The 17,019-nt window shown below is 36.2% G+C and overlaps 1 protein-coding gene across 2 annotated transcripts; it reads left to right on the top strand.

Moving 5' to 3' along the window:
• The first annotated feature begins 1,153 nt into the window (after nt 1-1,153).
• LOC129281325 (alpha-2-macroglobulin receptor-associated protein-like) lies at nt 1,154-16,628 on the top strand. 2 transcript variants are annotated; one of them, XR_010296458.1, is made up of 8 exons: nt 1,154-1,441; nt 4,527-4,692; nt 5,601-5,720; nt 6,934-7,041; nt 8,935-9,179; nt 10,554-10,721; nt 12,985-14,462; nt 14,945-16,628. XR_010296458.1 is itself a non-coding variant. In XM_064113051.1 (7 exons), the coding sequence occupies exons 1-7, from the start codon at nt 1,250-1,252 to the stop codon at nt 13,051-13,053; spliced, it is 1,068 nt and encodes a 355-aa protein (XP_063969121.1). In that variant the 5' UTR covers nt 1,172-1,249; the 3' UTR covers nt 13,054-16,628. The 2 variants fall into 2 exon arrangements, 1 of the variants encoding a protein (XP_063969121.1); XM_064113051.1 differs by having other exon boundaries at nt 1,172-1,441; nt 12,985-16,628.
• Nucleotides 16,629-17,019: the final 391 nt, after the last annotated feature.

Here is a 17,019-nt window from a genome sequence, read left to right as displayed (position 1 = left end):
ATCTGATACTGAATAATTTAAGCACGTTCAAATTAAGAATAAGCTGTGTCTCAATACTCAATAAACATTCGTGCGCGAAGACGCTCTTTTCCTTTTCGTTTTTAGATTTAGACCTAGAATCTTAACATTTAAACACGTTTTTTTTTTCATTATAAGAAAAGAGTATATCTTCCTGAATCAATAAGGTGAGCGCGTTGTGCGAGCTGAAACTTTTTGATCCGCCTGAAAAAGGGTAATTTTAAGCACTATTAGAAAAATAGTGAAGAGGATAACACTTGATAAATGATGCGAGTGCGATGGAAGCGCAAACTGATTTTTTTTTTTTTTTTTTTTTTTTTTACCTAGGAACGGGATATTCTAAGCACATTTGTCATATGAAATTGAAAATGATGACTATCTTCCAGTTAAGCATGAGCTGAACATTGCTGATATTTCAATCTGAAAAAAGGACAATTTAAGGATTATGAATTCATGAAATGGATAATAATCTATTCTAATTAAATAGGCCGAATGAGAGCGCGAAATTTGTTGATATTACATGAAGGCCTGAAACTGCAACATATTTTAAGCACTTCAAAAGGGACTACACGAGCCAGTGCAAAGCACAAGCCCAAATTGTCATGAAAAGAAGTTTGTTAAAATTCATCAAAGTATGCATATCTCAATGCGAGCACACAGTGCTAGCTGATATGTTTTGACAATCAGACCGGAAAAGGGATACATTTTTTAATTAAAGCAGGAGCCAGAGAAGGTAGCTGAAAAAAATTATTCAGACCAAAACGATACATTTTTACTGAGCACTTTTTTAAATCAGACAAAAATAATGAAAGCTCTACGTCCGAGCTGGAATCTTTTTTGTATATCGACTTCAAAACTGGATACAGCCAATTGAGCAAGGAATGAGTCTCATCAACTGAATTAATTGAAAAGGTATTTTTTTGGTTTTTATTTTCCAATTCACTCGTCTTCCTCCTCTTAGTTTTCTTCTATTTTTTTAATCCTCTCTAGCCCCTTTCCCTTCTTATTCCTTCTTTCTTTCCCTCCTTTTCCCTTTTTTGCGCTGCCAAGAGGGGCTGGGGGGGGGGGGGGGGCCTTGCGCCCTTGGATCCGCCTATACAATCTTTTCGTCAGGCGCTAGCCTAGTTTGTGACCGTACCGGTAAACTTCCCCTGTAATATTTGGACACTAGAAGCTACCATACGTAACATCCGACGCGACGACGAGAGTATTGCAAATTCTTACAACTAAAATGGCTCGGAAACTCGCATTTTCTCACTTTGTAATGGTGTTTGCCATTGCCAATATTGTGAAAGCAGAGAAATACGGTCGGAATGCGAATCGTGTGGACAAATTGGATCTTGATGACATTGACAAGTCTTCAATGATGGGGAGAGAATTTAGATCTCGACAAGTCATTCAAGTTTGGCAGAAGGCCGATCGTGTAAGTTGTTCATTGGCCGCGGCCGCAAGCCCCCGCACGATACACGCCCCCTTCGATTCCCTGTTTCTGTGCTATGTTGCCTGTGATGTTCTGCGTGTTTGATTTATTGTTTTATTTGTATTGTACGTAGTTTTTGGGAAGGATTTCATAATCTTAAAAAAAATATAGACCTCTGAGGCCCGCGCCCCGACCTACAAATGCAAATGAGTACATGTAGACGTAGTATGATGGGGTGTCCAAACTTCGCGCACTTTTCAAAAATATTCATCAGGCTTATTTTTGTTCACAAAATATTCATAATTTATACAAAACCAATTCAAGAAATAGTTACCACATTGACGGCAAGATCGTAAACTATAAAATCATGGACGAAAATGTAAAGTAGGTCAAGGGGTTTCGCCGGTATCGCGATCTCAAATTCAAAATTCTATTCCGATCGGCGAATGCGGGCTGTGCTGGAAAACCGTTCAGAAAAAGTGTGACCTAACTTCGCGCACCAAAGCTTTTGTGGAGATTTAAACAAAAAATCAAGCTAAAAAAGTGAAATATTTATATCAGATTGATGGCAAAATGCTATGGAATCGGTTAGCACCACATTTAACTCACATTTTTTATGATTTCTGCTTGCAAAATGGTGATATCGTGATGCTTGTTGATTTCTTCAAAACGGGCGCTAGCGGTGGCAAATTTGCCGATCTTTTGCCAATATTTTCATGAATACTGAACTCGTCCTAAAGAAATTTTCACTATAGGGTACTTTTAGGTCGCTTTTCACGTTGATGATGTCAGATTTTAAGGATATTGGCTAGTTTTTTAAATAATGACCGTCCGCGAAGTTTGGACACACTGCCATACCGGTACTACTGAAATCTCTATCCTTTATTTAATTAGTACCGGTCCCGGGGGGGCCACTTACATTGACGAGTGGATACCATGCGCGACCAAAAAAACACGTAAAAAGGATGTCCTTTTCACGATAGGGCACATTACGTACGTAACGTGATAAGGGTGTCAAAAACACAAAAATAATGAAAAAAGGGTGTCTATTTCGCTAGGAAAATTACGTGTTTAGGGTTGAATTTGCGGGAATGATAAAACAAAATTAAAATGTTTTATAAAGGATGTCCATTTTGCCCCAACACTTCGTGTTTAGAGTCCGATTTGCGCGAGGTGTAGAAAGTGGGGTCGTACTAAACCAAATAAGGTAAAGCCGAAGACCGAAGGACCCATAACAATAAAACATTCCTGTACTTGTTTAGGGGTTCATTTCAGGGAATATTTGCCAAGAATATCGTTTTGTTTCCAATACTTGTTAAGGGTAGGGTTTCACGCGCCAATACTTGTTAAGGGGTGCATTTTCAGAATATGGAAATTACGTGTTTAGGGTGCTTTTCGAGACCCCATGGTCGCGCATGGTATCCACTCGTGAATGGAAGTGGCCCCCCCGGGGTACCGGTATAATTTATTATTACCGGACACCTTTTTTTTTCAGTGCTTTTAAAGGTCAAGTCCACCCCAGGAAAATGCTGAATTGAATTAATAGAGAAAAATCAAACTAGCATAGTGCTGAAAATTTCATCAAAATCTGATGTAAAATAAGAAAGTTATGACATTTTAAAGTTTCACTTATTTTTCACAAAACAGTGATAAACTGATAAGTGATATGCACAACTAGGTGACTCAGACTCAGTCAATGATGTCCGTCACTCACTATTTCTTTTGTTTTTCATTGTTTGAATTATACAATATTTCATTTTTTATAGATTTGACAATAAGGACCAACTTGACTGAACCATATAGTAATAAACAATGCTAATTCCACATGTTCAGGGAAGAATTAATCGTATCACTTGACAATGAGGAGAAAATTAGAATTTTTCATATTTCATATAATAAAATACAAAAGAAATAGTGAGTGGATGACGTCATAGTTTCCTCATTTGCATACCAGCCAGGCTGTGCATATAACTGTTTTGTGAAATTAAGTGAAACTTTAAAATGTCCTAACTTTCTTATTTTACATCCGATTTTGATGAAATTTTCAGTGTTATGCTTGTTGGATTTTTCTCTTTTTATTCAAATAAACTTTTTGTTGGGGCGGACTTGTCCTTCAAAAAAATGACGAGGATATACAATCAGGAAAAATTCACACTTGCTAAATATTCAAAATATGAAAAGTATAAACATGATAAAATTATTCTATATTTACCAACGGTTTCTTCTTTGCAATTGCATCGCACTTGCCGCGCCGCATTTTTTATACCCCTCCACGAAAAACAATTATTTTCGTGCATGCATGACAAATTACATCATGATTGCAGACGGGTAAAGATATTCTTAACTAGCCAGGAGGCTCCTAGAGAGTAAAAATCATTTACTAACGACAACGTATGCTTCTCTCCACGGAGCCAGGGATTCCTTCCCATTCATGTACGTGTATGGCCACAAACCAGAAACTTTCGCCTCCGAGATTTCTACTTCTAAAAGATGTAGCCCATCATGTATGGGATACAACTTCATTTCTAACATATCTACACTATCGATTTCATTTTTAAACAAGAATTCATTAAAAAAACGAGAAAAATATTATGGAAAGACGGGGATAACTTGCCATCGTATTTACGTGGCCATCTTGATCTCTTTGTATTTCACCAAGACGACACCACGCATATCGCAATAACCAATGTTTGATTTTTTAAATGTCATCATAACTTAGAAAGTATATGGACCTAGTTCATAAAACTTAGACATAAGGGTAAAAGTGTATCACTGAAGATCCTGCCTGAGTTTCAGGTCACATGATTAAGGTCAAAGGTCACTTACGGTCAACAAACTTTGGCCATGTTGGGGTTATTTGAGGAATTGTCATCAAAAGTTTATGGATCTAGTTCATGAAACTTGTACATAAGAGCAACCATGTTTCCCTGAACATCTTGTGTGAGTTTCAGGTCACATGACCAAGGTTTTAGAAAAGGGCTGAAGCCCCCCGCCTAAGTTCTGCGGTTCGTGATGTTAAATTCTTGAATGACTTAAAGAGTTTGACTCCTTTCTACCCTTCTATCGCTCTCTCTTTCTCCACTAATAGATGAATCTTGCACAGAACAAAATGAAGGATCTTCATCGGGAGTTGCTACGTATTGACGGAATGTACCATAAACTAAAGAAAGAAGGCTCTGTCAAGAATCAAGATAATAGAATTAATAGAGGAGGTCCAGAAGGACCAGATATGGCAATACAGAAACAGCTTAGGGGTAAGAAACTACCAAGTTAAATGTAGGAGCAAAAAACTTCTATGTAAAGGTCACTTTGATGATTAAAAATCTTTCATGAATTTTTGTTTCTTTCCTTAGACTAAAGGTTTTTAATTATGTTAAATAGTATTAATGAAAATGATAGTAAACTCATCAAGACCGACTGTTTCTGTGGTAACCAGCGGATTTTTACAACTTGCTATTACTGACAACTTTCACGAAACACCTGCTGATCATGGTAGTGAGATCCACTTGATGTCTTGAATTCTATCTCTGTTCAGTTTGTCTCACTTGCGATCTCTCTCCTACACAGACAGACAATAGTGTATTCTGCTACTGGGCAACACAAAATGCTCGCCTATTAGCCAAAAACAATGTTTTCTGTCTTTGTGTAGTGAGATCATAATTGAAAACAAACAGACGAGAGACAAAATATCTTGGTCTTCATGTAGTCCTGAGAGACAATGGAGATGAAGAGTTAGGGGTCCTGAGACCAAAACATTCAACCCACCACCTCTCATGGTGGGGGCAGCTGCGGGAGTTTTGACAGAAAAGACTACAGGTTCATGCATGATTAAGGGTCGCACCTTTAGATATCCGGGGGGGGGGCTGGAAATTTAAAAAAAAAAAGAACTTTGCCCACTGACAAATCATCTGAAAGGGGAAAAAAAACTTGCTCAAAGAAGGAAGGAAATTATTTTTTGCATCAACCTAAACTTCCGCCCCCCCCCCCCCTTGGTATCTAATGGTGCATCCCTAACCTTGGCTTGATCTCACTGGCTGCTAGGCTGTGCACATTTGTAGCAAAACATTGATCTAGCTCAATCCGAATGCAGCCTCACTTGGCAATAGAATTCAGTCCATAGTTAAAGTGAATTATGAAGTTACCACCTTTATTTACTGTCCAGATGTCATGCAAAAGTACGGTATGGATGGTACAGCAGGCCGTGATAGGAGGATGAAGTTTGACAATGACACCCCATTTGAAGACCGCAAGGTTGCCCAACTCTGGCTCAAGGCACAGAAAAGTAAGATTATCATCAGATTTCAAGAACTGTATCAGGGTATACCTGTACCATTGATGATGAGGAAGTGATAGTCAGTTGATGGTGGTTTTGATGGTGATGTTGGTGGTAATTGAGATTGTCAATGTAGCTGGTGATGGTACTAGTACTGAGGAATGTATAGGTGGCACTGAGGGGTGACTATAGTAGTGCTGATGGCAGTATCATTGGCACTGAGGTTAATACAGGTGGAGGGATGACTAGTGGTCCTGATGACCATGGTGCAGTTTGTAATGGTTATGAGAGTACCAGTATTGGTGAGTGTGACATTGAGTTGATGATGGTGACTGGTGATGCTAAGGACCATGATGGTGATTTTGTGATTAGTAAATTATATGGGTGCAGATTATGAATTAAGGGAAGTGGTGGGCAATGCTGAAGGAAGTTGATTTTTGTTTTGCTAAATGTTTTTTTTAATCATAAACAATAGCAAGGAAAGTGTAAATGTATGTTTCTGATGATGGATGGTGATACTAGTACTGTGAACGATTACTGTGGTATGTTAGCTGTGTTGAAAGTGTTAATACCGTATTGATGAGTTTGTCAGTGGTTGTCAATCTTAAATGCTAGAAGTGATAATATAAAGCCATGGTTCCTGATATTGATGGTATTGATATTAGCTGATGATGATGATGATGGAACTGAAATAATTGACTGTCATGATGTTGAGAGAAGGGGTGTTGAGTACAGCGCAGTGTTAGTGTTGTGAAGTGTACTGTGTTTGTTGGTGGTGGTTATGGTAGTTGTGATGGTATTGGGGTTACTAAGTGTACAAGTGGTGCTAGTGGTGCTGATGGTACAGGTAGTGTTGATGATACTGATGTTGGTAAGGATGCTAATTATTGGATGAATGATGGAAGTGACGAACTTAATGTGCTGGTGAGAAAACATTGTAATTTCAAAAATTAATGTGCAACAGCAGTCCATTTTTCTATAATTCAGTATGCCTAAAAAATTCCAAGAACCATACAAAGACATTTATCAAAAGGTGCTCCAAATTTTAAGAGGAAAGAGTATTAGATGTACATGTTGCAGTTTGTTGTTATTCGAGGGGTTGCATGCAATCACAAATGAGGTTCGGACTGTACGTGGCATCAAAATTTAAGGAATGGGTAAAATTATGATCATTGCTAGCACATGTACATAGCATTTAACTTTTTATATCAATTTTTGCCAGGTAACCAATTCACCAAGGAAGAACTTGAGGAGCTGAAGGAAGAACTGTCCAAACATGAAGAAAAACAGAAGTCGTTTGACAAGTTAATGACAGAAATTCATGGAGAAGGTATGGAAGTTCAGAAAGAAAGAACATGGATCTTATTTTACTCGGTACCGTACATGCACTAGTATTCAGTCAACACGTTTGGAGAATTTGTAAACAAGTTTTTGGCGTTACTACTATGTGTTTAAGATCGCATGCTCGATCTGTAATGAAAATCATAAGTCAGAAAAAATTGAAACCAGTGGGATTCGAACCTGTCATCTACTGCTTGCCGGGCAGCGACTTAACCACCAGGCTATTCTGGTTCATGGCCAAGTCACGATGAACTGGAATTAAAATACCCTCGATCCTCTTTCTGACTCATCATGCAAATGCAGTCCGCCGTGGACAATAGATAGTAAATAAAGGGGATTTGAGAAGAAATTCCTCAAATATATAGAAATAGGGAATCTACCTTAATTTCAAACCTTTCTCATTTCCAAGAGGAAATTCAGGGTTGCCAGTATTGTTTTCTTCAATCTGGCGACTACGCGCGTGCGATGGAATAATGTGGCGATGGCTTTTTGCACTAGTATTCAACCTAGCGACGAAAGATGGCCCTGTCTCTCAATCTGCCCTTGTCCCATCCGAATATGGACTAGACCATTTGAGATGAGACCAAACAGGGAATTAGTCAAAGCCAGAGACTGACATAGATCTAGTTGAGCAATCTAAACCATTTTGAGATTCGCTATCTATCATCACAAGTTCGAATACTAGTGCAATTCAGTGCAAAAGGTCATCGCCGCATAATTCGATCCTCCGCGCATACAGTCGACAGATTGATAAAGAAAATACCGACAACAGATTACCCTGGAAATAACAAAGGTATGAAATTAAGATAAATTCCCTATTTATAAATATTTGGGGGAATTTCTTCAAATGGATTGAATTATGCCGGGTTGAATACTAGTGCCCATACGGTACCTCTTCAAGCTGTTCTAAACCAGTGCTTCTCAATCTATTTAAAGTCGAGGCCCACTCTCGGATTTAAAAACGATTTGAGTTCCACCTTTGTTGAAACATACACAGGTTTTAAGCGGGATGTTGAATATTGAATGATAGAACATGCAAGCGAGGGAACAATGCAACCAAGCAGAAACCTATTTTCAACTCAGATTGAATTGTCTGGTGTGCACCTCACTTGGAATTTCGGGGAAATTTTCAAACATGAACAAGATATTAATATTTCTGCCCCTATTTGCGTACGGCCGTGCTGAATTTATCTCAGAGAAACATGTCGGTCCACCTTCCCATCAGTGATATGTGAAAGTCAATGATAATGTGAAGAAAAAAGTGTGAGAACAAATAATAATAAGCAAGTTTTCATTTAATGCTTTTCCCATAACGGCTCAAAGCGCTTTGTAGCACATTACCCCGGGTACATGGACAACCCCCACCATGCCCCTCCCTCATTTCATACAGCATGTCAGTTCATAACTTCTTTTATTACTTACTATTATACGTCAATATTCTTTTAGATATCTGTTTTCAGCTCAGGTATTTATTTATTTGCAAAGACCAAATTACTTTTTTGTTAAGACTAAATAGGTTCATTATTGCGGACTGAAATAATCGCTAGAGGGTATTCATTTGTCTCGCAATCTACTATGGTCAACAAGGAAATTCGTGATCACTCTCGCAAAAAGTGTTCACTAGCTTTCTAGGAAATTCGTGATCACTCTCGCAGAGAACAATCTCTTGTGACTTATTGTTGGTTTGGGTCTGGCTGGTCACTTTGATAACTGATCATGGCGACCTCAAACGAGTTCTTCACACCCCAAAGATCATGTTCTATTTCCCTTCTGTGGTGAAGTATTCAACTGATGTTATTAAATATATTTTAATATATACCACACTTACTTTTGATATTCAATTTTCATTTGAAGCTGAAGTGACACCTGATTGATTTTTCAGATGGTACCAGGGCTAACTCTGCAGACCGGTTTGGGAACAAGAATCCGGAGGAGGTCCGTCAGCTGCGGATCAAAGAGATGGAGTTGAAGCTACAGCATCGAGAGATTGCCAAGGAGTTTGAGAAGATCTCGGTGAAGACAATGCCTGAGGAAGAGAGAGGCCCATTCACAGAGAGGCGTGTCATTACTCTGTGGCAGGAAGCAAAGAAACAAGACTTCTCCACCGAAGATCTGGAGGCTATTATGGTAAGATTCAAACAAATATCTTTCAAAATCACCTTGAAAAACCCTGATACTTTCCGTTGGTAGAGAATAAACAAACAATAAACAGATCATATTTCTGTTAGTAAACAGAGTCAGAATTAATGCATTTACATTTATTCCATTGCTATGCATAGATTGTGAAGTACCAAATATCTTTATATCTTTTTTTCTTCTTTTATGGGACTTTTTGTTTTCTTGCCGGGTGCTTGGCATGTTTAGAGTGGAATGCTTTAATATATTATGTTATGCATAGTTTGTGGGAGAGCAGTTACTAAATGACTATTATTAATTCCTTGTATACCTTTGCCATGGTCATCTTATTATTCATGTATTCATTTATTCAGTTTAAAACATAGATACATGATACAAAGGTTCAAGGACCAAACTGAACGTCATACCATGGATTAGTCTACAATTTTTGTGTGGCAGCGTAGGTGGGTACGGGCCACAATTTTTTTTTTCACTTGTACTTTGCATTATGGAGGGCTAAAATCATATCAATATATGCTGTAAAGAGATCATGTCATATCATTGCACTGATAGACCTGCCAACCAGTACATTTTAGCCGTATTAGTACGTTTTTGCAACCAAAATACGGCAGTACGTTTTTTCTTTGAAAAATATGTTTTTTGTAAAAAATTATTTTTTATTTTTATTTTTTTACTTAATCGTAATTTATTGAGAAAAATAATCTCTATATATCTCTATTTCATAAAACGTACACAAATATGGTTATTAGATCAATGTAATTTCAGGTAACTTATTTTTTTTTTTCAATCATTTTGTTAAAACCAGGGTGAAGATTAGCACATGTTTTAATGTTGTTTTGTTCATCTGCAAGAGCAGTGCGCATTTTAGCTTGCATGCAGCTTGAGCGCCGCGATGAGTGAGTGCGCCAAGCATTTTATTATGAAATACACTTTTTTGGGGAAAAATACAGTTTTTTAATCACAGAATACAGTTTTTCATTCCCAGAGGTTGGCAGGTCTGCATATTTATCTCACACGGTAAAATACTGATTTTGGGGGATAAGAATACTGAAAATGCAAAATACAACTTGGCAGCTCTGCACTGATGTACACCACCAATGAATACATTGTACATTGTCCCTTCGCTGATCTCAAAATGCCCTATAAGGGCTTCCACTTTAATTTTTTTAATGACTCCGGGCCAAACAGAATCGAAGACCCGATAATCGCGAATCCTTACGAAAATCGTACGATCATCGTATTTAACCCAAAGGTGGTCATACGATTAAGAGAATGTGGTCACCCTACAGACACCCGACAATCGTAGACCAAATATAAAAAGCATTATCCATTTTTAAATTTAGGTTTATGCTTTGTTCATTTTAGATGGAGTTGAAAGAATTTGAGGAGAAGATTGAAGACCACGATAAAGCCCATCGAGCCTCGTTGAGTGCTGAAATTAAACACAGATCAGACTTTAAGAAACCTGTTGATAAGCTGAAGACCAATGAACAGAAGAGCCTCTATGACAGAGCTAAGGAGATGGGTATTGATGTATGTTCACTCATTATATTAGGCTTGCAACGTTTAATCACGTCCTGGCGTGCTATCACGTTTTTGTGTATATTCGTTAAAAAAACATCCCCTTAATTCACAAAGTGTTGGGTTATATGACCCAACAGTTTGGTGAAATGCTACAAGAAAAAAATACAAATCATCAGGTTATGTTAATGAAATATATGTAATTTGTCATTGAGAACAGACTAACACCCTCACACCGTGGAGGTCTGACCGCCGGGCACGGATTCTTTTGTGAATCGAATATGAAACCACAGAGGTTCCATTGAACACCGCCACAATTTCTCTCATTTTACGAAAATGCAAAAATTTACCGAAACCCAAATGGCAGGTTACAATTGGAGTTTAAATTGCTTCATAGCTAGGTTACCACTGTGCGAAATAGAAATGAATACAAGAAAGTTTATTTAAAGTGTGAGACTTTCGGACTTGCATGTTTTGTTGCACACATACATTGCGATCTTTGTGCAGGTGCATTTTGGTGTATGACATCACGATTAGTCTTACTATCATGCGCTTGCAATTTTTAAAAATCTTGAAAAAACTGTTGGGTAAACCGTAAAGTGCATAAAGACTCATGTCATGTAAATGCAAAACTGACATTTCGTGATTTACAGGTGTGAAAAATAACAAAGTGTAGACCCTACACTTAGGAGATAAGAGGACGGGTTTAAATTATGAGAGCATTCAAAACGTGATAGTGCGCCGTGACGTGATTACATGAGTAAACATTGCAAGCCATTTTATACTAGTATTATTTCATTTAGCACTTGAACAAAAGCAATTTACAAAAGAATAGGCAAAGATAAAATGAATAGATTATATTTACATTATTACAATGCATGAGCACATGGCTTGGGAAAGGGAAGAGTAAAAAAAATCACTGTAGCTTACAGGCTTCCTTCCCTGACCACGACTTGTAGTGCAGTATCCACAAGAATATTGACTTTATACCCCAAAAATTCAGTTCTAGTGGAAATAGTGAATTGAAAATTGAAAATTACCTGGCAAATATGAACAAGAAAATTTGGTGTAATTTGGAATGAAATATGGATTTATATTTAAATGGATAGAACATAGGTTTTAGAATAGCAGAATTTTTTTCCATTGATACTGATTTCTAACAGTTTTGATGTTGATGCTTTCTATAATGTGTAATATGATGATATGCTTCTGCTTCCCAGAACCATACATGCAGGCATAGTTGGCAGTCATATACTTAATAACAGGGGGGGGGGTTACAGGGATATTGCAATAATTTGAAAAAGGGCCCCCCTCCCCAAGCTATACAGTGCGTCCTACAAAAAACGAAACCGAGATTTAGCGATGATTTATCATAACTTAATCACAAATATAATAAACAAATGACCTACCATTGTAAAGCTTAGAATCTCCTCTTTCATCTGAAATTACTTCCTCATTCACACATGAGTGAGCAAAAACAATTTGAAGAAGGGATACCAAAAAGTCACTTGGCGGGCTGTATTTGGGTTTCAAAAAGAAAATCACATTTTCAAAAAGTTCAATATCTTCTCATTAATTTGATACCTCAATTACAGAAAATGGTCAGGAAATAAGAAAGTTCTGATTATTTGAAATAAGGCTTGAATTCCAATAATTTCATAAAGTTAAGAGGTTTTGCAGGATAGCTCTTAGACTCTCTCGACACTCTGTTTTGTTGACGATCAGCCATGCATTAAGTCTTTTGTTAACCCTACGATAGCTTCTGTGGGAAACCGGTGAAAACATGTTTGTCTAATGAAATTATGGGTTTACAAGCATTGTTTTGAGGGAACAGAACTTTTTTACTTCTTGACCATTTTCTGTGATTAAGGTATCAAATAAAAGAGCAGATATTGAATTTTTAGGCATGTGTTTTTCTTTTTGAAATTCAGATACCCCCGCCAAATGAGTTTTTGGTATCCTTTCTTCAAATTGTTTTTGCTCACTCATTCGTAAATGAGGAATAATCTATTAATAATTTCAGATGAAAGAGGAGATTCAAATCTTTACAATGGTAGGTCATTTGTTTATTGTATATGAGATAAAGTTATGATAAATCATCGCCAAATCTCGGTTTCGTTTTTTGTGGGACGCACTGTATAGGGTTAAAGTAGTATGACTATTGGATAAATGTCTTCAATTCATATATGTTTTCTATCTGAATTCAATACATCAAATATCACTCAAGTGGAATGAGATCAAAACATGTTTCTCTTATAATGCTTTGTTCTTTTAGATCCACCATACCATGAAAAACCTTCGTCATCGGATCTCGCAGGGAGGCAACTGGAATGAGGAACTCTAAGAGATCTTAGGCCTCCAATCTAAACGAGGCTCTTCACCAAAGTGCATATGTCTTCAAAAAAACTTCAGTCTTTCATGAGAAAATTGATTTTGTTTTCACACACAGGTCAGAAGAAGAGATGGGATTGCTTGTAAAAGGGGTGGGGGTGGTGCTCCTTCAATCTTTCAGTAGATTAATTTTTACAGAGGATTCTAACCCAAAAGAAAAGTTTGTTGATGTTTTTTTTCTTAGAAATAAGCAGAGAAGCTGATAGAAGAAAGTTAGCACCAAAAGCGTGACAAGCAATAACTTTGAAATGTTTCACTCACCTGTAATCAATGTATGGGCTTCAATTACTACTTCGCTATTTTCTGCATGAAATAAACTGACTGGATTGGCATGAAACATGGGCTCTATAAAATAGAGGTTGGTGATCGATCATTAAATATCCAATCAAGATTAATGTTACATGTATGTGGTGTTTGATCTGATCTAGGATGAGACAAACAATGTGGATTCATCAGCAATAATGTGTTAGCATTTGCATTATGTACTTCACAACTCATTGAATCATTGTCTTAGGCAATTCTAATGTAATCCTTGCACAGAAACAATCAATTTTATCACTTCTTTGCTCTCTGCTCTTTATAAGCACTGCAATATTATTTTCATCAAAATAGTATATGCACAAGTGTGTTTTTTTAGGTGCCATATTTGTGTACATGTCCTTTTCCACAAGCACTGTACATGTATATATTGTGGTAGATTATGCAAAGTGTAAAATAACATGATTACACGGCATAAATATATTGCAACTTTGATATTTAAACTTGGACGAATTCATTCACAAGGCTTTTCATATTTCCACCTCCCAGTTATGTGGAAAAAATTGATTAATTTTTTATTTGAGATATTTGGAGCACATGATCGTAGATATATTACAATACAGGCTAATATTTAATGCCAAACCAAAAAAGAAATGTGCCATTCTCAAATTTATTTTAACACTAGCATAAATCACTTGCATCCATCCATGTTTTATGAGACAGACAGACCTCAACCCTTTTCATTTTTTGCAGAAATGGCAAAGAGGTAGAGTTATTTTTTGTATTCTCTTACAAATAATAATTGTGTTGTGTGTGATAAGCAATCTCAACAGCTATTTCTATTGGTACTAATATTAGACCTTTTTTTCCCTCCTATTTTCAGTACTATTCTCCTGTTATATTTGAAATATATTCCAGAAGTTTTAGAGCATATGGTAGCCCACAATAAGTTTGTTTTATAAAATGCATTAAAACGTGATGCTTAATTATTAAAGGTGGTCTGAAGGGATGAAGGCGATAAAGAGTATTCAACATTTCACAGAAATTATATTCCAAAGATATGATATATGCATATCCATTTGTGTAATGACTTTGTTTCACAATGTTACCTAATAGCAGGTAAACTGCACTTCTATATTCAGGGGCAGCATCACGGGAGGGGGGGGGGGGATTTTCACGCTGAAAAAAAAATCAGGAAAGAAGCAAGAGGATGAAAAAGGAAGAAAGAAAGAGAAGAAATAAAGGTCTGGATTCTTACACTACCAGTGATCAAGATACGGCAGCATCAATAAGCATATATACTCCATAATATGATTTTAAGAGATGAAGTAAAATTAGACAACTCAAACACTCAAAATGTCAGTAACAGTTAAGTTATGCATTATTTCAGTGAAACATGTCAACTCTATCCATTTCTTCATGAATATGTGATGAGCAAGCTGATGTTGTCATAATTATGACATCTCCACTTATTCTGTTATATACATCAAAATCTTGTCCTCCAAGAATTAAAGAAAATTAGATTGACCACAGATTAAATGTTAAAGATAATCATTGCTTTAACTTACATGACATCACCAGCAAAGATGGCGTGGGTATAACTGTTTTCACATAATATTGCCAAACTTTAAAATTCAATATTTTTAAAATTTGTTTTCAGATTTTGATGAAATTTCCAGCATTTTGCTTGTTGAATTTTACTATATTTATTAACATATAATTATTTTCAGCCCTGATTACCCAATCAAGAGAAAATCTGTTAGATGTTACTCCCTTTTATTAGAAACATTGTTTTATGCTGCATAAATATGGTACCATTCGGAACAAAACATTTTTTATAGATGTCTCGTAATATGCATATATCTTCTGTAACTTTGTCCAGTGAATTATTACATGTTATGTGTTCATAGTGATTGTAATGAATTAATTGCATGAAATTAGATTGTTGTAAATCGTATGCGAGTTTTGTGAATCATCAGCATAAATGGGGATGAATCGATGCAGAGTTTGGAATCACTAATCAAATTAAACACTCCTCTCTGGACAGAATCCATTGAAAAGAAGTATGACATGAATGGTTCTTTTTGTGCTTTTAAAGACATTCAAATTCTCACCGAGTAGGCTATAAGACAGAGCTAATTTCTATTTGTTTGAATTCCTGTTTCTTTCATATTTACAAGGGCTAAGTATGTTACACATTTGGGATATTAAAAAAAAAAAGAGAAATCCTAGGTGCATGTCCATAAGGTTTTTTTTTAATTACTGAATCTATGCAACTTCTTCATAATAGACAAAAGATAAATTTCGAATAATTGTTATGGGAACCAAAAATGTGTTCAACAGTAAATTCTTTTTGTGATTATTAGATTTTGATGCAAAGAGAATTTCCTGACACTGTTGTATCATTTATCATGTATCATTTGTGTAATATACCCTCAGTGGATTGCTCAAACCTTGGATCTCAAGATTTTAACAGTTGATGGATAGCTCAGTATTTCTGAATTATTGAAATGGTGGCAACTTCATATTGCCAGAAAACAGTCTCTTTAGTTCGTATAGAGACCCCAATTTCACTGATACCATAACTCTAAAATGGAGCATCACAATCTTTAGATTTCTCCCACATTTTCATCAAAATTTCATTTAATCTTAAATGAATACCGGTAATCTGAGGCAGTGTAAGCACTTTTGTCAGTAATCAACCATTTCTAAAGCATTGCCATACAATCACCCATTCTTAATTATTCAAATTCACATTAATTTTGAAGATTGATGATAAAGGATTTCTTGTTTCTTAGCACTCATTCGAAATTTGCCACACCGAGTCACTAACTATTCTGTGTCAAATGTTATCACATTATTTACACTAAACAAAGTGTGAAATAATAATGAATTTGTTCAAAATCATTTTTTTTCCTGATTTTTTTAACATGCTCAGTACTTAGAAAATACAAAATAGTCAGTAAGGTAAACAAAATATGCATTTCAAGGTTTTACCATTATTAAAATGTAGCTTTCTTTTAAGGATTTGAAGTGAAAAGTTAAGTATTTTTTGGTGATGCTTATGATGATTTTTTTTCCAGATCGTATTGATGTACTCTGACTTGTTTATTTGTACTTTTGGCTGAAATAAGATTTATATGTATGTTTATGGCCTTGTTGGCATTGTACATATGGAATGTATTCTTTATCATAGTTCTGCTTTAAGCAGTCATCTCATTTTAACACACTCAATAAAATACATTTCGGTCTTTTTTCCACTATAAATAAGTGTTCATAATTTATGATCATGTTTGATTATAATTTAAAGTAAATTGTATTGCGAATGGTGTGAGATTTTGAGGAAACGAGATTTTATAGAAGAATGTCAGAGAGGGAGAGAATAGGAGGGTCGAGAGAAAGAGGGAGAGAGAAAGGGGGTGGAGGAGAAAAGAGAGGGAGGGGAGGGGATGGATTGAGGGCGATCAAGAAGAGAGGGGGAGTGAAGGTGAAGAGCGAGGAGAGTGGGGTGGATTGAGGGCGTTCAAGAAGGAGAGAGGGACGTGTGTATGAAAACAAAGTGGATCAAATGTATGAGAGTAAATCTATGAAAACAAAATCGTATAATAAGTGAATAAAACACGCATGAATGAATAAAAGATTTATTCAATTATTAATGAAT

This window comes from Lytechinus pictus, chromosome 18 (genome assembly GCF_037042905.1).
Source record: "Lytechinus pictus isolate F3 Inbred chromosome 18, Lp3.0, whole genome shotgun sequence".
In the NCBI taxonomy this organism is placed as follows: Eukaryota; Metazoa; Echinodermata; class Echinoidea; order Temnopleuroida; family Toxopneustidae; genus Lytechinus; species Lytechinus pictus.
Note: the sequence above shows the minus strand (reverse complement) of the source record. Positions and strands in the feature narration are given on the sequence as shown.